General features: G+C 40.2%; 1 protein-coding gene across 1 annotated transcript in view; it reads left to right on the top strand.

Annotated features, from left to right (window-relative positions):
- The window catches only part of cul5 (cullin 5), a 28,332-nt gene extending 5,507 nt beyond the window's left edge, over positions 1-22,825 (top strand). The window contains exons 2-19 of the mRNA NM_001079368.1: positions 3,662-3,771; positions 5,671-5,770; positions 7,277-7,453; positions 7,541-7,682; positions 8,908-9,053; positions 9,137-9,217; positions 9,901-9,994; positions 10,907-11,037; positions 12,750-12,857; positions 13,659-13,723; positions 14,048-14,180; positions 14,786-14,917; positions 15,116-15,239; positions 16,118-16,293; positions 16,841-17,002; positions 17,261-17,379; positions 18,194-18,317; positions 22,223-22,825. Coding sequence (NP_001072836.1) covers positions 3,662-3,771; positions 5,671-5,770; positions 7,277-7,453; positions 7,541-7,682; positions 8,908-9,053; positions 9,137-9,217; positions 9,901-9,994; positions 10,907-11,037; positions 12,750-12,857; positions 13,659-13,723; positions 14,048-14,180; positions 14,786-14,917; positions 15,116-15,239; positions 16,118-16,293; positions 16,841-17,002; positions 17,261-17,379; positions 18,194-18,317; positions 22,223-22,417 — 2,319 coding nt within the window. The 3' untranslated portion in view covers positions 22,418-22,825. The remainder of the gene's footprint in view (positions 1-3,661; positions 3,772-5,670; positions 5,771-7,276; positions 7,454-7,540; positions 7,683-8,907; positions 9,054-9,136; positions 9,218-9,900; positions 9,995-10,906; positions 11,038-12,749; positions 12,858-13,658; positions 13,724-14,047; positions 14,181-14,785; positions 14,918-15,115; positions 15,240-16,117; positions 16,294-16,840; positions 17,003-17,260; positions 17,380-18,193; positions 18,318-22,222) is intronic.
- Positions 22,826-25,676: the final 2,851 nt, after the last annotated feature.

Genomic DNA, 25,676 nt, shown 5'->3' with positions numbered 1-25,676 from the left:
AATGAAGAATATGGCTAGCACCATGTGACATTTCAAAATTAAATATAAAAAATCTGTGTTTTTTAAAAACAGATTACAATGCAGGATTCTGCTGGAGAAGCTCTATTAACTGATGCGTTTTGAAAAAAACATGTTTTCCATGACAGTATGACAGTGAACTTTAATTGGTACATCTGCATTTAGTATGGATACCACTTACTGTGTAAAACCGCTGCTGTACCAGTCACACACATTTCCAAAAGCATGCTGGAACGCAACTAGACAATTAGGCATGGCTTGGGAACCTTTGCAATTAAAAGATTTTAATGACACTAATTACCTTTATTTGATGTTAAGGAGGTGCCATAGTCACTGACAGACGGTGATCCGATTACTTTCACTTGCTACATGTACTACTTTCTTATTATGAATGTAAATCCTGCTAAAGGGTTTTTATATTCATTTGGTACATATGGTCTTACTTGGCTTATGTGCTTTATGGCAAAACTACTGCAAACTATGGCATATACCTTCAGTGCCTCCTGTACTTAATTCATATGCATAAGATTATTTTATTCATAAGTCAGGCTACTCTGGTTTTAGTGTGTGTTTTGTAAGATTATTTACTATAGCTTCAGAACAAGAATTTATCTAAACAAGGAAGGCGTAAAAAGAGACTATGAAACATGAAAATGTTCTTGACCCTTAATGTAAAATCAGTGTTAGGTAATCCGGAAACCGGTTATCCAGAAAGTTCAGAATTACAAAAAGACCATCTCCCATAGACTCCATTATAAGCAAATAATTAAAATTTTTAAAAATGATTTCCTTTTTCTCTGTAATAATAAAACAGTACCTTGTACTTGATCCCAACTAAGATATAATTACACCTTATTGGGGCAGAACAATCCTATTGGGTTTATGTAATGGTTAAATGATTTCCTTTTCTCTGTAATAATAAAACAGTACCTGTACTTGATCCCAACTAAGATATAATTACCCCTTATTGGGGGCAGAACAGCCCTATTGGGTTTATTTAATGGTTAAATGATTCCCTTTCTCTGTAATAATAAAACAGTACCTGTACTTGATCCCAACTAAGATATAATTACCCCTTATTGGGGGCAGAACAGCCCTATTGGGTTTATTTAATGGTTAAATGATTCCCTTTTCTCTGTAATAATAAAACAGTACCTGTACTTGATCCCAACTAAGATATAATTACCCCTTATTGGGGGCAGAAGAGTCCTATTGGGTTTATTTAATGGTTAAATGATTCCTCTTTCTCTGTAATAATAAAACAGTACCTGTACTTGATCCCAACTAAGATATAATTACCCCTTATTGGGGGCAGAACAGCCCTATTGGGTTTATTTAATGGTTAAATGATTCCCTTTTCTCTGTAATAATAAAACAGTACCTGTACTTGATCCCAACTAAGATATAATTACCCCTTATTGGGGGCAGAAGAGTCCTATTGGGTTTATTTAATGGTTAAATGATTCCCTTTTCTCTGTAATAATAAAACAGTACCTGTACTTGATCCCAACTAAGATATAATTACCCCTTTTTGGGGGCAGAACAGTCCTATTGGGTTTATTCAATATTTGAATGATTTTTAGTAGACTTAAGTTATGGAGATCCAAATTACAGAAAAATCCCTTATCCAGAAAACCCCAGGTCCCGAGCTTTCTGGATAACAGGTCCCATACCTGTAATTGGATGCCAGTATGGAAGAGTTTAATGTCGTATTGGTTGGGCATTTGGTTTCCCTTCCTTCATGTATGGCAGGGATCCCAGGCAACTTGTAGCCATTCCTGAGATTAGTCGCCCACAGTAGCCGAAGTTTAACCTCAGGCAACTGATCTCTGTGTGCCATTGCCCTTAAGGCCCTCAAAACACTGTGCTTGCTGTGCCCTTGCAGTTGTGTTCCTGCACTTCTCCCCGCAGTGAGTTGCATATTGAACCCCATTTTGCAAAGGTATGGGGACGTCATGCTGAGCACTGAAAATAATGCTAGGTACAATTCTGCACAGTAGCATCATATGCAATGCCCCTTGCGACTGCAATGGTCTTGGCATTCTGGTAAAAAAAACACTGAGAAAAAAACATGGCACTTGCTCACTGCACTTGTGGGCGTAAATGGATCCCCATTATTTATAAATGTACAGTAAGTGTTAAACATTTGGTATCCTTACTGCTATTTAATAGGTTGGTGCACAGTAGATATTGTTCCCATTTAGCACCCTCAGCTAGACATATGGGAGAGCTAATTATGACAGCCCTTCGTTAAGGCTTCTAGCTCTGTGTAACTGAAAGGGAACGGGCCCATAGCTGGACTGGTCACGGCGCTGGCCTATTTATAGCCTGCTGCATAGCAGCCCTGTGTAGCTATTTCTGGGAAATGCCTGTTGCAGTCTGTGCAAAACCTAAAATATAACCCTGCCCAAAAATTTCTATCACTGTAGCTGCGCACAGATGTATATTGGCTTGATTCATTCGATTATCACATAAACATTTATGGCAGGGAGAAAACATTTCCAAAACAATTTTTAAAAGTAATTGGACTTAAACAATTTCTGTACCTTACATTTTAGCCATTCATGGAAACTGGCGAAATGACATGTACTGTTTTATTATTACAGAGAAAAGGGAATCATTTAACTATTAAATAATCCCAATAGGGCTGTTCTGCCCCCAATAAGGGGTAATTATATCTTAGTTGGGATCAAGTACAGGTACTGTTTTATTATTACAGAGAAAAGGGAATCATTTAACCATTAAATAAACCCAATAGGACTGGTCTGCCCCAATAAGGGGTAATTATATCTTAGTTGGGATCAAGTACAGGTACTGTTTTATTATTACAGAGAAAAGGGAATCATTTAACCATTAAATAAACCCAATAGGACTGGTCTGCCCCAATAAGGGGTAATTATATCTTAGTTGGGATCAAGTACAGGTACTGTTTTATTATTACAGAGAAAAGGGAATCATTTAACCATTAAATAAACCCAATAGGGCTGTTCTGCCCCCAATAAGGGGTAATTATATCTTAGTTGGGATCAAGTACAGGTACTGTTTTATTATTACAGAGAAAAGGGAATCATTTAACCATTAAATAAACCCAATAGGGCTGTTCTGCCCCAATAAGGGGTAATTATATCTTAGTTGGGATCAAGTACAGGTACTGTTTTATTATTACAGAGAAAAGGGAATCATTTAACCATTAAATAAACCCAATAGAGCTGTTCTGCCCCCAATAAGGGGTAATTATATCCTAGTTGGGATCAAGTACAGGTACTGTTTTATCACAGAGAAAAAGGAAATAATTTTTAAAAATCAAAATTATTTGCAAAAAATGGAGTCTATGGAAGGAAGCCTTTCTGGATACAGGGTTTCAGATAATGGATCCCATACCTGCAATGTCTATAGGAACATGTCATTATAAATTTGCTCTTGCTGACTTTTATAATTGTACTTGATATTTTATTGCTGTTTCTGTACAGAGATGTGTATGTGCACATGTATGATCACATACAAGTAATTAAGCAGGCCTTGTTCAATCAGCTAAAGGTGTCGATATGAAAGAATAACATTGGCTTGAAGTTAAATGAAAGTTTTATTTTACAGATGTAGGACCAAGGAACTATAGCTAAATGGCATTTGCTTTCTCTTACAGAATAAAGGTTCCCTTCAATTTGAGGACAAATGGGACTTTATGAGACCTATAGTTCTGAAACTTTTACGCCAGGAATCCGTCACAAAACAGCAATGGTTCGATTTGTTCTCGTAAGTATTAAGAGAAAAACTGTGCTAGTTAAAGTGATGGAGGAGAAACAATTTCCTGTAATGCCTAAAAGATAATCAAGGTGTGTATTAAAGGGCATTTGAAGGTAAATTTACCCTTTATATTACTCCTCCATGGAATCCTGCTTCCCACTCATGTACAGTGGCACAGTATGTTGCTGACTGATGACAAATATGCTTTAAACATTATTAAGCATCCACTGCACTTAATGGATTTATTATATTAATAACCATTCCTCTTTTAAACCATACTGACCTCAGATAATGGAGTTTGTAAATAAGGCAAGAAATGGCCTCACCAGGACCCCATAGCATGGGAATGGCATTTACAGGGTGAACACATATTTGGCCATGGTCTAGTAACCTGTAACAACCAACCAGATGTTTGTTTTTAGCTTACAAGTCAAATTGGCTATTATTATTATTATTAATAAAAAATAGACTTCTAAAAAAGTATTTAGGTCATTGGCAATTTTAATGCTTGAGTTACAGGAAAAAGGTTCCTGCATTAATTTGCTTCACATGCACGCAGGATCCCACAAGACAAAGCAGGATCAATCCTATGTATACAAACACTGTTCTGAGCAGTGTACACACAAGGCTATACTGCCCTAAATGTGTAGTAGCAAAGGTGGTTCTTAGTATTGTCTATGGCAGGGTATTTTCTGGCATTTTGTAGTTGCAACTAAGATTCTCGTTATATGGCAGCGCAAAAATCAATGCATCACAACTTAATAATCAGCTCTGTAGCTTTATTTTACAAAGAAACCTCATTTTCTGCTTGATGATTTCTGACAACCCCTAAGCTAAAGACCCCCATACACGGGCCGTTAGAAGCTGCCGATATCGGTCCCTTGGACTGATTCGGCAGCTAATCGGCCCGTGTATGGGCAGAAACGAGCGACCTGGCCGACCGATATCTGGCCTGAAATTGGCCAGATATCGATCGGCCAGGTTAGAAAATCCAGTCGGATCGGGGACTGCATCGGCTCGTTGATGCGGTCCCTGAACCGACTGCCCATGGCCGCAAACGATCAGATTATTTTTTTTTAAAGCAACTTGCTACCCGATATCACCCACCCGTAGGTGGGGATATCGGGTAAAGATCCGCTCGTTGGCGACATCGCCAAGCGAGCGGATCTTATAGTGTATGGGGACCTCTAGTTCTCAACAGCTGCCTGGAACACAGTGAGTATGTGCAGTGCCACTGACACTCAAAAAATAAACAAGATCCAAGCCAGTACACTGCTGTTTACAGCGTTGAAGGCCTGAATCATTACTATTATTGGGCTGCTGAAGCTCCATTCAGTATATAATATACAGCATGTCTATCTGTATTCATTATTAGGTTTTACATCTCCTCTAATATTTTGTAATGCCAGCAAGCACCATTTCATTTAAGTAATATGTTATGTACAAACATAATATTTAACATGACTTGTCAAAAGAAGATTCTGCTTTCTGTTTTGCTTAACTTTAGTGTTAATGTGACATGGCAGAGGTATTTATATCAGGGGTGTCAGTTTCAGGGCTGCTTGAAGATCTTGAAAATTGATGCGTGCAGGAGTTAGAGGCAGCCACATTTGCCTGACTTTATTTAATGTGGTGTTGACACCTCTAAACAACGCTGGAGTTATATCAAATAATTGACATCACTCACAGGCTGTGCAGAATTATTTAAGAGGTAGAACTTACACTGGTAGAAATACCATACATAAAATAGGATGATTGGAGGGTATTTAAATGCAATCATCAGGCTTGCATTGGTTTCATGCTGTCATAATACATGCATTACTTACTACTTTCTATTATGATATAATGATAGAGCGTAGAAGTGGATTCAGAGGTATCTGTTAAACACTCCTGGATTTTGTTTTGCAGAGATGTACATGCAGTTTGCCTATGGGATGACAAGGGCCCTGCAAAAATTCATCAGGCTTTAAAAGAAGACATCCTTGATTTTATAAAGCAAGCTCAGGCTGTAAGTTGCCCATTAATTATTTGGACTTGGAAATGGTGTTATTTACTAGTGTTGGAGACCTTAGTAACCCCCTCCATGGTATACTGGGCTTTTTTTTCCACTAGTAGGGACCAGTATACTCCTTCATAAGTACATGCCTGGCAGCTGCATTATTTTCACCACCCAATACAGCACAGTCTACACTTGGTTTCTGGTAAAACTTTATCCATATTAATTTCGGTCCTGTTCTGGTCTTCACTGGATTGTAAAGGGTACAAACTGTGTGAAAAATAATATAGCGCCAATGAATTGTCCTCATCTAAATATAGAAGGAATGTGTTTTAAAAATTATTTTGGGCAGAATAAGATTTTAAATAAAATTCTTGGTAGCCCAGTAGTGAACTAATGTCTTCTATAACATTTACTGGCTAATGCAGTTTATGTATCTTCATTCAATGGGAAATTTCCATCCTGTTTTTCTTACCTGTACCTTACAGAGACATGGTATTGTGTACATTTACATTACTGCTGATTGGTTGGACAGTTTGGGCCTCACTTGCACTAGCATTTGCATCACAGACAGATCTATTGCTTTTATACATTACTAATTAAAAAAAAATGCTTATCTTCTGTTATCATTTGTTAAGATAAATGCTGAATCCTGAGCAGATTGCACCAAATGCGACTTATAGCCTCTGCAGGCCAATTCAACAAGTAAACTTCAAACGTAAAGCTGTATATTTAAATGAATTGATGGGTAGGGGCAAGTGTATCCATGTGGGTGTGTAGAGTGCAAGAAACTACTGCTGCTCCTATCTGGGCAAGCAATAATATCATGACCACCACCTATGAGTAGGGGCAAATGTATCCATATGGGTATGGACAGCAATAAGAGAGCCTCTGCACTCACCCATTATCAAAATGTTTGTCCATATATTGTAATATATTCAAGCTGGCCAACTACGTCACAGTCACCCCTGGTCTGGCTAGTCCTACACTCACTTTCATCTGATTCGTTAAGAGTTCTACTGCTTCTTTATACATTTAACAAAGGGACTGAGTTTTACCTGCATCTTACTTGCTTTCAAGGTTAAAACCCCCAAATGGAAGCACTTTTATTGGCTGCACTGGGATCACCTGACTGTAGCAGGGAAGGGTGGGAGGGTATGGGCCTAAAGGGCAGGCAGTAATAGACTGCAGGAAACTGCTGCTGCTCCTACTTGTGCAAGCAATAATAAAGAGCACCACCACCAGAAGGAAAATAGTAGGAAGATCTAAACACACCACCCTGCTGAATACTATTAAATGTTGCTTCTCGGCCTGTAACTGTGAAAGCAGTTACAGGCATATATCTGGCATAATACTGGTGTAATAACTTCCTGGATTGTGCCATGTACAAGTCACCCAAAATTGCTGCCCATGAGTAGGAGCAAAGTGCAACATATAAGGGGGAGCATTTATGTGAGATATTTGACTTTATATTTACATGTTGTATCTTTATCTTGTTTTTCTGCTTTTGTGCTTCAGAGGGTACTAAGCCATCAAGATGACACTGCATTACTTAAAGCTTACATTGTAGAGTGGCGCAAGTTCTTCACGCAATGTGACATCTTACCAAAGCCTTTTTGTCAACTAGAAATCACTTTAATGGGAAAGCAAGGCAGCAACAAAAAATCCAACGTAGAAGATAGTATTGTACGAAAGGTAAGCTTATTCTAATGAATGGCTATAGTTTTAAATGAGAATCATTTCTTTGTACGTACTACTTACACCGTTTCTTTTCTCTTGCAGCTGATGCTGGACACATGGAATGAATCTATTTTTTCTAATATAAAAAATCGACTTCAGGATAGCGCAATGAAATTGGTCCATGCCGAGCGACTAGGAGAGGCTTTTGATTCTCAACTTGTAATAGGAGTGAGGGAGTCATATGGTATGTGCTGGATACAGTTTTTTTTTTTTATCCTTGTAGATTGATACAGAAAGCGTACACTGGGAGCTCTTGAAATGTATGTGCTTGTCAGACGGTTTATTTCTTGGTTTTTGGGTTTTCATATTAAAGTGAGCTGATGGGTTTAGCAATTGTTTTACTTATCCGCTTGAAATTTTATACAAACCTCTACATCTGTTTGATTTTATTGCACATGTTCATATGTGTCTAACAGAAAGCAGAGTGGTCAAAATACCGCTATCCATTAGCTGTCTCTTATTTGCTTTAATATATCCCTCAGTGGGTTGCACCAGTAAGGAGTATGGTATGTCATGGCATTTTGACTGCTATTGTGCTTATAGGGAATACCATCATAATATCTGGGCTCAGTGGAAATAAGGCAGTGAGCTCAATGTATATGACAGGCAGTGTGCTACATAACAAACTCTTTGCCACTTGTCATGTGAAGCTTGTAACACTGACCAAATTATGTGCCTAAAAATATGTAATGTTTAGCAGAGTAGATTTAAAAATAAAATACAGCTGGGTTATAATTTGCTTTCTACTTGGTCTTAAGGTGGCCATGTAATGGGAGGTCCACTTGTTTGGCAAGGTTGGTAAATGATCGGATCTTTTATTATTATTATTACTATAGCGCCTTCAATTTACGCAGCGCTTTACAGAATAAAGGGGTACAAAAGACAGAACAGTTAACATATACATATAAACGATTCACAAAAATGGTTTACAGTTACATTTGGATGAGGATCGGAGACACTAGGGGGAGGGCCCTGCTCGCAAGAACTTACATTATAAAAGGGAGGGTGGCTGAGACATAAGGTCAGGGTAACTTGCATGACTTTGCCTGATGTGGCTATTTTTGTGTTGGGCCACATTGAGCTGATTTGATCATTTGGCCCTCTCATCAAAGATGGGATCATAACTGAGGCGAATGCAAGCTGTCGGAAAAGGAAAGCATCAACACACCAATGCAGTCCTCCTTCTGATAGGATTTTCAAACCTGCACAATAAATATCTGAAAGTCAGGGAGGGCCCATACATGATCAGCTGACAACTTGGTCTGAAGGGGCCAAATCAGCAGCTTAAATCTGGCCGTGTATGGCCAGTAGCTTAACGTTTCAAAGGGCAGTATGTAGCTTTTCATGCTAGCTGGGAGGGATATTTGTGTTAGAATAGAGTTTTCACTCTCTGGTTCTTCTGTTCTTAGTTAATTTATGTTCTAATCCGGAAGACAAACTCCAGATCTACAGGGATAATTTCGAAAAAGCCTACTTGGATTCAACAGAGCGTTTCTACCGCACACAGGCCCCTTCCTATTTGCAGCAGAATGGGGTACAGAACTATATGAAATATGTAAGTATAAAGAGACAGAGCGGCACACCTTCAACGTGCGGCAAGTGACCCAAAGTTTGTAACCCCTGTCATCTTCTGAACAGGCAGACGCTAAACTAAAGGAAGAAGAGAACAGAGCGCTCCGTTATCTAGAGACACGACGGGAATGTAACTCTGTGCAGGCAGTAGGTATACCGATACGCTTCTGTCAGCGTAGATTCACCTGACTGAGAAGCTTGCTGTATAATGAGCTGCTGCTTATCTTACACTCTTATCGGGCTGCAGGGAGTGGGTTTGTTTATACAGAGGCTTCTTAGTGATTTGTTTTGTTTTTGATTGTTCTGGTACAGACAGGAAGTAAAATGCTGCTTTACATTCAGTTTCAGTTTTTGCAAAAATTTTATGTGTAGTGTGGTTTTGGACGTCATTATCTAAATTAACAAAACCACAAAGTGTATAATATAACATTATAAGCTTCAGTTGGGTCAGACAGGAGCTATACTGTATATTCTGTTCAGAGTTTAGAATGTGCAGTTTTTATATATGTGTATATATGTATATATGCCCTCCGATTTCCTAGCCCAGGCCCACTGCTGCCCTCTGCTGGCACCACCAACATCATGCTGCCAAATCTAATGTGGTCATCGGTTTGATGTCAGCTATGGGTGACCAAAGGAAGCAAGTGGATGGGAAGAGATGGTAGGGAGTAAAGGAGATAAATTATTTCAAGTGTGTTACTTGACATGGAAGATCGTAGCCTCTGGCTAATGATATAACAATGTCCCTGTCCAAATGCTTTATTTATTTATTCATTAACATCTTTGGTTCAGCAAGCTATCCTTACTGTTTTTTTCATTTGTGTTTTCAGTTAATGGAATGTTGTGTAAATGCTCTTGTGACGTCCTTCAAAGAGACAATTTTAGCTGAATGTCAAGGCATGATCAAGCGCAATGAAACGGAAAGTGAGTACAACTGCTTTATTCCTCTGTAGCTTGTTTTATCTATGTGCTTTTGCTTGATTGGTTCATCTAAACAAAAATGGTAGTTGTTGACTCCTTGACTCTAGTCTGCAGTGTGGCCTCCAGATAGGTGCATGGTTTTATTTCAGTTGCAGCCCAGTACTGCTCATACCAGTTGTAACAGGTAGATTTTAGTTGTGCCACATTGCCAAAGGCATTATTGTGTCTAAAGCCAACGCCACCTTGCAAAGGGCTTTTCCATGTAGTACTTACCCAGTGGCACCCAAGGTGCTTTCATTCATGTGACATAAGGAGCAAGGGTTAGTTACAGTAGGTAATCTGTAATTTTATTTAAAAGTTGATATTGTTCCTTAAAAAGAAGGTAAGACTGGAATTATGCTTTAAAGGAGAAGGAAAGTCATTTTAGCATTTTACTGCCAATAGATTTGCCACATTAGTGCCACATAGAACAATATATTTATTCTGCAGAGAGCATTACCATACCTGAGTAAACAGCTTTAGAAGCTTTCTCCGTTTGCTTAAGGTAGCAGCTGCCATTTTAAGTATCTGCCTGCCTGCAGTCTAGCCGTTATACACATTCCTAAGGGAGGGGGGAGGAGTTCTTATCATTCTAGTGGGAGGGGGAGCGGGGGAGGGGAGGGAGAAGAGAACTGTGCAGACTCTGGCAAAGTCAGACACTGGAACATTATGTTTACAAAAAAAGAGACAAGAAATCCTGTGTTTCTTTTGATAAGAGGACTCTCGTTTTTGTGAGTACTTATGGCTGTATTTACCTTTCTGATAAAGCTTACTTAGTTTTTACCTTTCTTTCTCTTTTAAATTTGATGGTAACTTGATTATAGTTTAAAAAAAACCTTATTTGACACTATAAATATTTATTGAATTTCATTACAGAGCTGCATTTAATGTTTTCCCTTATGGATAAAGTCCCTAATGGAATAGAACCCATGTTAAAAGATCTAGAAGAGCACATTGTAAGTGCTGGCTTGGCTGACATGGTGGCTGCTGCAGAAACCATTACTACTGTAAGTAACAATACTGTTTGCCATTTTCAAAGATACACAGAGTAGACAAAGCCATTGAACTTCTTGCTTCCCATGTAAATTGGCTGTATATGGCTTAACAATACAGTAAATGATGAGTAAAGCATCCTGTTAACATTTTAACTGCATTACCAAGTGCTCTGTGTGAGCTCTGCACTGCAATATGATCACTTTCTGTTTATTTACCTTTACTCCAACTATACATGTAATCCAGTTCTGAGTCACCCTTTGCACTCACCCTAGATGAAGTGCCTGTACTGTAAGGATTTGCATGTAAGCAGCACTCTGTGTTGTTGCTTCCTGGGGTGATGTGCATCCCAGTGTCTGAAAGGCACAGGTCAAGTCATGCTTTATAATAAAACCCCTTTATACCAGTTTAATCCCCTGCAGAGGCTCCCTCTTGAACCACACCATCTACACACCAAATACAGCTTTGCATGTTTGAACCTCATAATAAATGGCAGAGTAGGGTAACAGGGTTGGCTCTCGCCATGTCTGAACACTGTTGGTAATTTTACCTACCAGAACCTTATCTTTTACAACAAGACTCGGAGATAAGGTGGTTAGCAGAAACGACTGCTATAATGTAAAAAACAAAAATAGTATTGGAAAGCATTCAGCCACCCAGCATGAAATGTATCACAGAAGGCTTCAAATGTGACTTTGCAAGTCACAGCTTTTTATAGGCTCCTTCTTTATTATTTAGATATTTGCAAATGGCATGACATGCACATAGTTACTTGTCAGAGGTCCATAAACATTTTTACCCGTGAGCAACATTTATGTAAAAAAAAAAAGTTGGGGGCTGTTATTATGGTTGTTGGGTTGTCTCAGGTGACACCTGTGGGGGTTTCAGGCTGGTTCAGACTGGCAATATGTGGATTTTAGCAAATGCCAGAGGGGCTGCTGTAAGATGCGATAGACAGTCATTATTTATTGGGCTGGTGTAGGCCATTTGCAACTCTGTATAGTTGTAATACCAAGGCTTATTTTGAGTCTGGACCTGGACTTAGGTGTCCCTTCAGAACTTACCCATCATCAGTGAGTGTCCCCAATACCACTGGACCCCCTCTCTCTGGCAGAGATTGCCAACTAGTAGCAAGAACATTTAAAGCCAATATGGCCTTGGCTTTAACTGCACATACCACTTTAATCCCCAGCAGAGGGCCCTACCAAACCTCACCATCCACACACTTCAATACAGCCTTGCTTCCTTAGACCTTACAGTAAAAGGCAGTGCAGCACAGCAGGGTCAATGGCTGCCATGTCTGACCACTGCATGCCAACCAGGACTGTGTGCATTTGAAACTGATATGGTCCTGGCTTCCGTTGTGCATACTTTTGTCTGCTGGATATCAAGGGCAGAGGAAGTCAGTCTGTCATACATGAGGCACAGGGGAGCAGGGCCATATTGGTGTTGGTTGGGAGGTGTGGGGGGGAGGGAGGCCTCTGCAGGTGAAAAAAAAAATGGTACAGAGGAGATTCCTTCCCCCTTACATTAGAATGTTACCCTGCTTCACATAAACCAAAATGAATTAATACTCTAGATTTAACATGGTGTAATGCCACTTTATGTGCCCCGCCCCCCACACTCACATAACTGCTTTGCTGTTGCACACTGTTTTCTGCATTACAACAAAAGAAGGGTTTCTTTAGTACTAATACCATGCTTTTTTTTGTTTACTTGTCTCAAGGATTCTGAAAAATATGTTGAACAATTACTGACCCTGTTTAATAGATTTAGTAAACTAGTAAAAGAAGCCTTCCAGGACGATCCACGGTTTCTCACTGCACGAGATAAGGTAATATAACATTTTTTAGTATTACATTTTATTGTTGTTTTACGTAAATGTTGAGTATGTTGGCCCAACATATATAAAGGTAAAATAAATCCACTTTCTAAAGCTATTCCATTACTTTTGAAGGCATTGCTGGGCACAGAAAATAATTTCTATGGAAATTAGAATTTGTAAACAGAATTGAGAGCAACAGTGGTTGTGTGGCCAAGCTTCCAATAGAGTAGCACCATGGTCCTATTACTGACATACCAAGTATTCATTGGCTGGACTGTATAAAAATGATGTTGTACTGAACCGTCTATTTCATGGAGGGGGAGAGTAAAGAGAGATACAATTAAAACATAACTTTTATAGATGCATACATGTAGATATATGTGCAAACAATTTAACGTCTGTTTTTGTGGCAATTTGATTTACAGGTTAATGACGTTTAATTGAAATAAATATGTGATACTGTTTCTGCATTTTGTATGATAATAGGTGCTCAGTGGACCCATTCTAGCTCGTTAATCTCAGTTGTGCCCTATAATAGGTATATAGGTTCTTTGGGATGAGATTTATATTATGGACAAAGAGAGAAAGAGGGTGTCACCGAGATAAGGTCAAATCTGAAAGAAAAATTGTTGCATCTTTAGAGAAGCTGTTAATATATGTACTGCACAAATATACATACAAAATAAAACCTGGTGTAATCATTGCATTGGACTTCAGAGATCTGTGCCAGTGTGCCAATTCAATAAATATTACATTTCTGCCAAGCATTAAGTGTCCAGTTTAAATTTTCCCTGTTTCCCTTTATTTCAGGCATACAAAGCTGTTGTAAATGATGCAACAATATTTAAACTTGAATTGCCACTAAAGCAGAAAGGGTAAGTCACATGTGTCTTTAATTGTTATTCTCTTTGATTTATATATTTCTCAGGCTAAATGATTTTGTGTTATACTTATTTATAAGGAACAAATTAAGAATAGCTGGGAGAGGCGAGGGCTGTCGTGATAGATCCTCAGACAAGGGTAGAGATAAGGGCAGGGGTTAGAAATAAATTGATGTACAGGTAAGGTTCCATAGTACCTCTTCCCATTATGACAATATAATGTATATTATTTTGGTAGGAGCATCCTGGATCTATAAATCCAAAATGTGGTGTTAGTAACAATCATTATTCTTATTATGGGATTCTTTCTCATTTAAGGGTGGGTCTGAAAACACAGCCGGAGTCCAAGTGCCCAGAGTTGCTCGCTAACTATTGTGATATGTTGTTACGGAAAACGCCACTCAGTAAGAAACTGACTTCTGAGGAAATCGAGGCAAAGTTGAAGGAAGTGGTATGTACAGAACACATTTTGTGTCCTTCTTACACTATGATTTGGGCTTTGTTGCATTCAAAGGTAAATGGTAACCTTAACGTTATTCAGCATTTGGCATCTGATGAGCAGTACACCAGCTTCCTTCACCTACCGGGCTCTGTAGGACTAAGTAGGCTGTATAGAGACTGAATATGAAACAGCAGAAACTCAACTTACCTTTTAGGCAAACCAATTAATTCACTAAGGCCCCCAGACAACAGCAAGCTAGTGGCACAGATGCTCATAGCCGCAAAAACTCTATAAGAAAATGACGTGTCACCCTTCCCAACTCAGGCTTGTTATGAAGGAGAGAGATCTTTCTCTGATATGTGTAAGAGGGGCTGAAACCAATCATTATACAGCAGGTTAAGAGATGGTGTTGGTTACAACTGTGCTATACTGCAGAAAACCATAGAAGAGCTACACCCTTGATGTAACACCAATAGACCGATAGAATTGAATGACAATGGGTTAAACTCAATTTACATGTTCTTTTCTGATTTCCTACCTGTAAACATATTTGGAATAAATTAATTACTGGAATAAAAAAAAATATAACGGACTGTATTTGTTTTCCCCTGCAGCTGTTGGTGCTAAAATATGTGCAGAACAAGGATGTGTTCATGAGGTACCACAAGGCTCACCTGACACGCCGCCTCATTTTAGATATCTCCGCCGACAGTGAAATAGAAGAAAACATGGTGGAGTGGCTCAGGGTAACTATCACTTGAGCTGTTCAAACTGACATTAGACAGTGCCCAAACAGTGGGCACTGTAAATGGAGCAAGTTTAGGGAAACCCATAGTAGACTGATTGCAGGTAGCTAGTCGCTGGTAAAGTAAATATCTGTAGGGCAAGAATCTTTCACTGTGTAACATACTACATTTCTTTGTTCTGTTGTGTATATCTTTTAGGAGGTGGGCATGCCAGCTGATTATGTAAATAAACTAGCCAGAATGTTCCAGGACATCAAAGTATCAGAAGACTTAAACCAGGCTTTCAAAGAAATGCATAAAAATAATAAATTAGCCCTGCCAGGTAAGTTTGGAATTGGGTTTAAAACAATTGTTATTATTTCCTGGTATTTATATTGTGCTGACACTTTTCTGCAGTGCTTTACAGAGATTATACCATTCATATAAGGCCATGCCCCTAGGACACTAGGATCAGTTTTATCAGGAGCCAAAAGACCTGCCTGTTCTTTTTTTTTTTTTTTTTTTTGTGGGTGTGGGAGGAAACCAGAACTAGGGGTAGGCAGAAGGGGCACGTGCCTAGGTCACAGCTGAGAGGGGGAGCTAGAACCCTAGGCATATACCTCTGCTGCCTCCACTACCTTCAGCCCTGGGGGTCAGGTATGCTGAGTGAGGAGCTGTGCCATTGACTGAATGGTGGAGCAGAGATCAGTGGCAGCACCAGAAAATAGGTGAGAATGTTAAGAAAAAGAGACTTGCTGAGTAAGGGAGAGAGAGTTGCGACATGGAAGGGGGGTGGGTCGATAAATGAGATTTTCCCTTGGGTATCCTGGTGTGGTGGCCCTTCTATAAATGGAGGAAACCCATGGGGAGAATATGGTGCCCAAGCCGGAATCAAAATAAGGCCCCCACCCCAGTAAGGCCGAAGTGCTACTCGCTGAGCCCACCCTCATTATAAATATGACCATTGTTTATTTTTTGCCCTTACTTCCACTTCCATAATCAGGACCAAAAACACCTCATTTTCAGGCTGGTAAGCACTTGTATTGGGGGTTTTTTGTTAAATTGACAGTGTGTGGCACTTTTCACATGTCTAGTCCTTACTAGGACTAAAAGTTCTTTATACGGGGTATTTATCTGGATAGAGTAAATTAATTAACTATCTTCTTCTTCAACAGTGCATTTTATTTACCTGCTTTTTTTTTTTTTTTTAATTATGGCCAGCTGACTCTGTGAATATTAAAATTTTGAATGCCGGTGCTTGGTCACGGAGCTCGGAAAAGGTATTTGTGTCCCTTCCCACTGAGCTCGAGGACCTCATTCCTGAAGTAGAGGAGTTTTACAAGAAAAACCACAGCGGCAGAAAGCTTCACTGGCACCATCTTATGTCCAATGGCATTGTGAGTATCTGCTCTGCACGGCATATTAGTGAATTGAGTTGCTAAGGGCTTTCCATGTATAAAGCACTTAAAAAAAGAAAAAAAACACAGAAATTCCTAGTAAATCACTGTAATCGGTTCCTTTAAAAATTATGAATAAATTCAATTTTTTATGTTCAAATCCAGCTGCAAAAAAGTTCTTTCTTTCTGCATCATTTGAAATCCTGGCAGGGGAGGAGGGGCTAAAACATTGACGTTACAAATGGTAACAACTTCTCCACAGCTTGCAGGAACTACATAACCCACAATGCATTGCACTGTGATTTTCCTTTCCTTATTGACATCACATGTGCAGGGAATTGTGGGATTGGGAGGAAGCAGGCTAAAGGCAGCCTGAGGACAGGCAACTACTGTTACATTTTATTTGAGTCTCAAAGTAGTCAGCCAGATCATTAGGGTGTAATTTGTTATTGCAAAGTTTTTGGTGCTTTTTCAGAATCTCTCTCTCTCTTTGTATAATGGACCAGTCCTGTAATGTTGAACTGGATGGCACGCCACTGTTTTACAGATAACATTTAAGAATGAGGTTGGCCAGTACGACTTGGAAGTTACCACTTTCCAGCTGGCAGTTCTGTTTGCTTGGAACCAAAGGCCGAGAGAAAAAATCAGCTTTGAAAATCTTAAACTGGCAACAGAGTTACCTGATGCTGAGCTTAGGAGAACTCTGTGGGTAAGTGTAAATGTGTTAGTATCGGTGTGTGTCATTGGCTAAACTGAACCTGCATGGCTGTGAGTTGTTGCATGGTAAGCCAGCCAAATCATTGCCATGTACGTGTTCTATGTGGGATCCAAGTGTTTGGTTCTTAATCACCTGGGGGCCTGTTCAGTAAATTGCAGACTGTATAGGGGCAGAGGCACTCCAAGGCTGACTAGATTTTGGGTTGCCCTTGGCATAACTGCTTACAATTGTTTCATTTTCTCTGTTTAGTCTCTTGTAGCATTTCCAAAGCTGAAACGCCAAGTATTATCCTATGAACCGACGGTAAATTCCCCAAAAGACTTCACAGAGGGTACCCTCTTCTCTGTAAATCAGGAGTTCAGCCTAATGTAAGTCATGTTTACATGTTTAATGCTGCTTGGTATCTTGTTTAATAGCTGCTTCACTAAACACTGCTGAATGTCTGTGCACCTTGGGTGGATCTATAAGCATTCTACTTGCACTGCTCCGGCTTTCATTTACAGGGCAACTTTACCTTTATTTTGTCTAATGCAGATATCCATAGGTACATTATAAACTGTTTCCCCTAGCTTCTGTGTCAATCTGCCAGGTTCAGCTCTGTAAAAGCTTCTCTTGTTCTTAAGGTGGCCATACACATAAAGATCTGCTCGCCTGGCAAGGTCGCCAAGCGAGTGGCTCTTCTCCCGATATCCCCACCTACGGATGGGCAACATCGGGGAATTTAGGCTAATTTGGTTGTTTGGCCCTGGGGCCAAGCGATCGAATTATAATGACTGGAATAGGCGAGCCGATGCGGTCCCCAATCAGACTGAATTTTTTAAGCTGCAGAATCAGTCCAAGGGACCAATATTGCCAGCTTCAATAGGCAGGTTGGCCATAACCTTATCTCCTGCCTAGCCCTCCCTAAATGTGATCAAACCCTTACAAGCAGAAACTCTTGAGTGGTGACTTTGTGGCTCCATGGCCTTATGTTACCTTTGGCTTTGTCAGTCATTTGTGGCCTATAATGGGAATGTCCAGGAAAGTGGTGGTAAAACGTGCTTTTGCACTAGCACAATAATTGGAATCCCCCACTCTTCCCTTTACCCACAATCTGGCACAGTTAGACAGGAAGGTGCTCCCAATGAATCACTAAGTGCTACTGTTTTATCACTTCATCATGACTGTGTGTTCTAATCCTAGAAAAAATGGAAAGGTTCAGAAACGGGGTAAGATCAACTTAATCGGCCGCTTGCAGCTGACCACGGAAAGGATGCGAGAAGAAGAGAATGAAGGCATTGTGCAGCTAAGGATATTAAGGACACAGGTACAGTATGTCCTGGCTATTAGATGGGAGTCACAAAGGGAGCCATGTCCAACACTGACATTTAGGGCAGAGGTGCTGGCACGTTTTGCTCCCTGTGCTATTTACTAGCTCATAGGAAGGGGGGAGTAAAGCAGAAAAAAATACCCCACCATAGACTTTTATGATAGTTGGACTGATTCTGCCAGTATGGCATCTTTAATGTTCAGCTGTTGTGAGTACACAGTTGTATAGTTAGTACAGCTAGAGTTAAAAGGAAGTCACTGGACTTAGCCCCCTGTGGTTAACACATGAAAGTGTTAAAGAAACTAACAATAGGGCTCTAGAAGAATTTTGGGAGTTAAACCCTGGAACTGCCCCTACTGATGTAGTGTGGGAGGCTGGGAAAGCCACCCTTAGGGGTGCCCTCACCTCCGCAATTAAAGGGGTCAGGAAAAAGGCAAAAGAGGAACTAGAGGAGAGACAAAATAACCTAACGGAAGCAGAGAAACAATACATTATCCATACAGGCCCAGACACCCTACGTACTTTTAGGGCGGCACAAACCGCATTAGAAGAGACCAGAATTAAACTAACACAGAAAAAGCTGCTTTATGCTACGCAGAGAACGTTTGATCAAGGGGAAAAAAATGGCAAAATCCTTGCATATCTCTCCAAAGCCCAAGCCCCTTCGAACACCATCACTAAGATCACATCCATGAATGGGGACATAATTACTGAGGTATCCCACATAACCAATATCTTTGCACAATACTACAAACAGCTTTACACCACTGAAGCCAACTATACCCCACTGCAGCTATCAAACTACATGGATACCATCCCCATCCCCCGATTATCCCTACTACTTAGGGCCCAACTCAACAGTCCCATCACACTAGTGGAGGTAGAGGAGGCAATAACCTCGCTTCAACTCAATAAAACACCAGGCCCAGATGGATTCCCTGCTGACTGGTATAAGACATCTGCAGAACTTATCTCCCCCTGGCTCCACAAAACTTTGCTTGACGCAACAGAAAATAATAAACTACCTCGCTCCTTTAACACGGCCCTTATTGTGGTCATCCCCAAAGATGGTAAGGACCCATTGGAGTGCGGCTCTTACAGACCTATCTCCCTCCTCAATGTAGATGCAAAAATCTTTGCAAAAATCCTCTCTAACAGACTGAAACTAGTAGTTGAGGAACTAATTGAGCCTGACCAAACAGGCTTTATGCCAAACAGATCCACCAATATAAACATCCGTAGGCTGTTCACTAATATCCATGCCGACCACACCAACAAAGGTTCCCGTGTAGTAGTCTCACTTGACGCAGCCAAAGCCTTCGACTCCGTCGAATGGCCCTATCTCCTGAAACTCCTTGAGAGGTTTGGCCTGGGTGAGCAGTTTGTTAAATGGGTGGGAATGCTATATGAAGCACCAACAGCAAAGGTTATGGTAAATAGACACCTATCCCCAGAGTTCTCTCTAGCTAGAGGTACCCGGCAAGGTTGCCCACTGTCACCTCTCCTATTTGCCCTAGCAATAGAGCCCCTTGCCATTCTGATCCGACACTCTGCAGCCATAACAGGTCTCAAACTGGGGGCTGTGGAGGAACGCATATCTTTATATGCTGATGATGTTTTACTGTATTTGGACTCCCCTGGTGCCTCACTACAGACAGTCCTAGGCATAGTCCAAAACTTTGGGGACTTCTCCGGCCTGCGAATCAATTGGGAAAAATCCAGCGTATTCCCCATAGACTCAAATATTGATCCAAATATCTTCCCTCCTACTCCCTTGCAGTGGGTTGACACATTTAAATACCTGGGTATCCAAATAAGAAAAGAGCTGAGCGACTTCATCCCCAACAACTTAGACCCCATTCTTAAAGCCATGAAAGAGAAGCTGCTGGTGTGGGCCAATCTCCCCTTATCCATCTGGGGTAGAATCAGTCTGTTAAAAATGATATTCCTTCCTAAATTTCTCTATATTCTCCACAACTCACCTATTTCCATTCCACCCAAATTTTTTGCCCCTCTAGATAAAGCACAGACTGCCTTTCTGTGGGCCAACAAACCTCCCAGATTTTCCAGAGCCAAACTTAGAGCACCAATCACGGAAGGCGGTCTAGGTCTCCCACATTGGCAATTTTACTTCCTAGCAGCACAGGTCTATTACGTCCAATGGTGGTTCTCCCCAGATCTCACTAACCCCAATGTTCCACTCCAGGCAACCCTAGCTAGCTCAATGGAGTCTCTGAAGTATATCCCATTTCGTAAACCATTAGATATCCTAACCAACCACCCAGTCATTGTGACACCCTACAAAGCATGGCAAAAGATATTACAATTATACAAACTGAAACCTCCAATCCTATCCCCGGGCCTGCCATTGTGGGGAAACTCCTACTTACCCAACTTCCAACAAATTGCCCCATACTGGGTGTGGCCGCACTGGGGCATACGTAAACTGGGAGATGTGACCAATGCTGGGGCCCTGCTACCTAGGAGCCAGATCAAACACATAGATACTGGAGACCTATTACCCTGGTTCTCATACTTACAACTCCAACAGGCCTTCCGACACCAATTCCAAAGAACCATAGTCCCCTTTGTGCTTACTAAGCTTGAAACCACCCTTCGAAACCCCTCCCCCAAAAAGCTGATCACCACAGTATACTCTCTGCTCCTCTCTACGCTCCAATCGCCCTTTCTCACAGCCCAAAAAGCTTGGTGCCAAGACATACCGGAGCTGCACAACGAAGACTGGGAGGAAGCGACAGACAGGGCCTATGACTATTTGATCTCTACAAGAGACAAACTAATCCAATTCAAAATCATTCATAAACTCCATCTGACCCCCTTACGGTTATATCGAATGGGAATTTGTGATTCGCCTCAGTGCCCTAAATGTGGTGCCCCTGAAGCCGACTATTTTCACCTAATGTGGTTATGCCCACAAATACACTACTTTTGGGACCAGGTCCTTGACCACATCCAAAATGCAACATCTTTACCTAAAATACTCGATCCCAAGATTTGTTTATTTGGCATTATAGATGATATTATTCCTAAATCAGCATCGCGCATCCTCTTTAGAACATTATTGTTTTATGCCAGGAAATGTATCCTCTTGCAATGGATGGCACACTCTCCCCCGACAGTCCCTACTTCGCTCAATTTACTTAAAGCCCTTCTGCCACTGATACAACTCACACAGCAAGGGGATGCCCCCAAAAATATGACAAAGTATGGGGAGGATGGGTCGAGGCTATGGAATAGCATCACATAATCTTGTCCCAAAGAATCCGAATCCCACTGAGAACCCCAGAGTCCACTTCACCCTCTCTGACGGAAGCCTTAACATTACCTTGAGTAGGTTGTTACTGATTATATAAGTCAATGTACTGTATATATCCTGACATGAACAGAATTCGCTTGTAGAACCAATGTCATTATGTTTAATGTTGTTTTATGTTACAAATGCATAAATAAAAACCTTTGAAAAAAAAAAAGGAAGTCACTGGATGGGAAGGAGATGCTGCCTTCCATTAATTAAGGCACACATTTCAGCATTGTGGCAGCCTAAATATAGGATTGAAGGGCCATCCCTAAAGTTGTTACCCTAAGCCTGGGCCTTTGTGGCCTTTCCACAAATTTGGGCCTGGCTGCTTCAGTGTAGGCTGTACTAGCAGCAATGCAAGTATATTTGTTTTACTTCGGGGATGGTCAACCTGTGGCCCTTCAAATGGTGTTTAGCTACATGTGGGTTTTGACAAATGCCGGAGGGGCTGCTGTAAGATGCCATAGACAGTCACTATTTATTGGGGATGTTTGGGCCTTTGTGCACTTGAAATGCCAAGGGCTATTTTTAATATATATATATTTTCGGGTCATGCGTAAACACCCTTATTTTCCCATTCCAGGAGGCTATTATTCAAATCATGAAGATGAGGAAGAAAATTACTAACGCCCAGCTCCAGACTGAACTTGTAGAAATTTTAAAAAACATGTTTTTGCCACAGAAGAAAATGATAAAAGAGCAAATTGAATGGCTCATAGAACACAAGTACATCAAGAGAGACGAATCCGACATTAACACCTTCATATACATGGCGTAATATGGACAGCCTATCGGTTGGTATGGAAAATTGCCCACAAGTCCTTGGAGCCGGCCATCTCAATCATTCATGCTGAAAGCGAACTCCTGACTTTTGTAATGTGTAACTATTACAACCCCCTGCCTTATTTTAAGGACAAAAAAAAAATATCATTGCCAATGTCATATTGACAGCATGACACTGTCTTCTTCTCCATGTTTCTTTGACCAGCATGCAGTTTTAATGCAAACTCCTTTATGAAGAACTCGTTGTGAGCTTGTAAAGTAGATTTCATTTGGTTCGACCAGAGAAACCTAGTTGGTCCCCTCTCCCCCCCCAGCGGACGAGGACATCACATTTTCATGCACTGAGGAACTGCTCGAATTGTAGTTTTGTGTTTAAAGAAAAAACAAAAATACAAAAAAAAAAGAAGGCACCCCCTCCTTGCGATATAGCACTTTCACATCCAAGTATTGCATTCATTTAACATCAGTTCCCAATCTTCCCCGCACAACTTTTTTGTGAATCTTTTATGCATATCATAGTTTCAGGTGGTTTGTTGTAGTAAATATGTTGAATCATGAACAACGCTTTTGATATTACTTCTAAAATAGCTTTTCAGGTTGGAATCCCTTTGGAAAAGAAAAAATAATAACGCAGCAGCAAAATGTAGAACTTCTTAGCATTTTATGTAGTTTTGGGGTTTTATTTCCCTTTTTCTGTAACATGCTCATTTATGCGATATATTCCTTGTTGACTCCTATGTTGACTGAGCCACACCCTTGTACTTGATAAGTATAGGAATCTGTAACTTGTGAATAGGGTATCCTACCTCTGTAGGCAACCTCCTGTCCATCCAATTCATGATAGAAACAAATGTGTCATTTCATTCCCAAATACATGATTTGGAAAGTCCACTATCAGGCTCTATCAGATCTGTCCTTAGTGTATTTGCTGGCCCCCAGTCTGCCTAAGTGTGTTTTAATAACAGTAATGGGGACCATCCTGCTGGCATGGATGCATCAAATATGGCAGAGCCAATGCATGTATGGATAGGGTCTGCTTTAGGACCTTGTATGTGTGTGTGTATATATTTATATATATATATATATATACAGAGAAAAACAGAGCACACCCTAATAGTAATCAACTGCCCCGGGTGCTTGCAAAAAACATGTATAAAGCAAGACAGTGAGCCGCACACACAGGGACTTAGTTAGAAAACAAAAAAATTTTTATTAATGAAAAAAATCCAACGTTTCGAGCACCAACTGTGCTCTTCAAACCACGTGGTTTGTCCCTGAGGAAGAGCACAGTTGGTGCTCGAAACGTTGGATTTTTTTCATTAATAAAAATTTTTTTGTTTTCTAACTAAGTCCCTGTGTGTGCGGCTCACTGTCTTGCTTTATATATATATATATATATATATATATATATATATATATATATATATATATATAATATATACACAAGAGTCACAAATATCCAGAAATTATATCCTTATAAACGGTGCTTACTGATGTCGTCAGTTATAATCGGTGCTTTGTGATGTAGTTTCTGTCACATGACTCACTGGAACGGTGTATTATAAAGAATAATGCACTCGCTGTTGTAAAATATGAGGATATTAGAAGTCACCCCAGTGTTCCATGACCTATATCGTCATAAAACTCCTTGGTGACGTATAATATTCTTAGAATTTACAACAGGGGTTCCATTATTCACTATATATATATATATATATATATATATATATATATATATATATATATATAATATATATATAATATACACACACACACACATACATATACATGGCTATAAGCCTTGAAACCATGCTGTGATTTGAATGTTAGTGTTGCGAGAGGGGGAAGTTGATTAATACCCACCCATATGATTTAATGTAAAAATGCTGTTCTGATCACTTCTGCAGTATAAAATTTTATTTTTAGATTTTATGATATTAGCGGTTGTACACGTTTGATATCACAAATGTGTAACAATTGTGTCCTCTACTTTTGCATCCAGGCAGGGTCTGCAAAGAATGCCAACATTTGTTACTGGTGCAAGAAGTGTCTGCTGAAGCTTCTCGTCTCGGTTCTTGTCACTGAGCAGACAAACATCAGGGACACTTGCTGCATCAGTAAATTAAAGGGTAGTTCACCTAAGTTAACTTTTAGTATATTATAGAATGGACAGTTCTTAGCAACTTTTCCATTGGTCTTCATTTTTTATTTAGTTTTCAAATTTCCTTTCTTCTTCTGACTCTTTCCAGCTTTCAAATGGGGGTCAGCCAAAAAAACTATTGTCATTACTACTTTTTAATTATTTTTGTATTTAGGCCCTTTTTTATTCATATTCCAGTCTCTCATTCATACCACTGCCTGGTTGCTGGGTAATTTAGACCCTAGCAACCAGATAGGTGCTGAAATTCCAACCTGGAGAGCTACACAAGTAGCTTAATCATTAAAACAACACTAATAATAAAAAATGAAGACCAACTGCAAATTGTCTCAGAATAGCACTCTCTTCATCATGCTAAAAGTTAATTTTAAGGTAAACAACGCTTTTTTTTTATGTTTTGTCCGACTACTGCCTGTACAGAACAGCAAGGGACAGTGCTTTGCCAACTCTCTGGGTGCCAAGGCAACCACCCCACCACAGTGAGGTGATGCCGGGGAGGGGGTTGTTGGGTGGTGTGACGTCACACATTGAATTGCCACTCCCCCAGCCGACTGGCAACTTTAGTTAAAGAAAGCCGAACCAGAGGTAGGCAGGCAGAGAGAGGGATGTGCCAAATGCCCCTTCTGTTGCACCCTAGGTACATGTCTCTTCTGCCTACCCCTAGTTCCGGCCCTGGCAGAGGGTGATCCTGTTACACACAATTACATTAAATAATATGTTTGGGTATTTTATTGCATATGTGGATTTGTGCAAAAACCTAGAGACTGTCTCCCAGAAAGGGCAAAGTGATGGACACTCGGCACACACTGTACTGGCACCTATCTGTCTGGAGAAGAAATACATGGAAAGAATGCCTAGCATAACATTAACTATTAATGAAACATAGTATTTACGTTGAGCCCTCATAGCCCAGACATATTAAACAGATTTTTGTTTTGCTTATGCATTTTTAAAGGAACAGTGTAAAAATGACTCAGTTCTCATGAGGCCTTTCCCCCCAAATGTTTGTTTTTTGATGATGATGATGATGATGATAAAATATCTATTTATACAAGTGGGATTGCCGTCAGGATGACACTGTGTGTAAGTTATATAT

Source organism: Xenopus tropicalis, chromosome 2, assembly GCF_000004195.4.
Source record: "Xenopus tropicalis strain Nigerian chromosome 2, UCB_Xtro_10.0, whole genome shotgun sequence".
Taxonomy (NCBI): Eukaryota; Metazoa; Chordata; class Amphibia; order Anura; family Pipidae; genus Xenopus; species Xenopus tropicalis.
The sequence above is the reverse complement of the archived record's forward strand: the minus strand, read 5'-3'. Positions and strand labels throughout refer to the sequence as shown.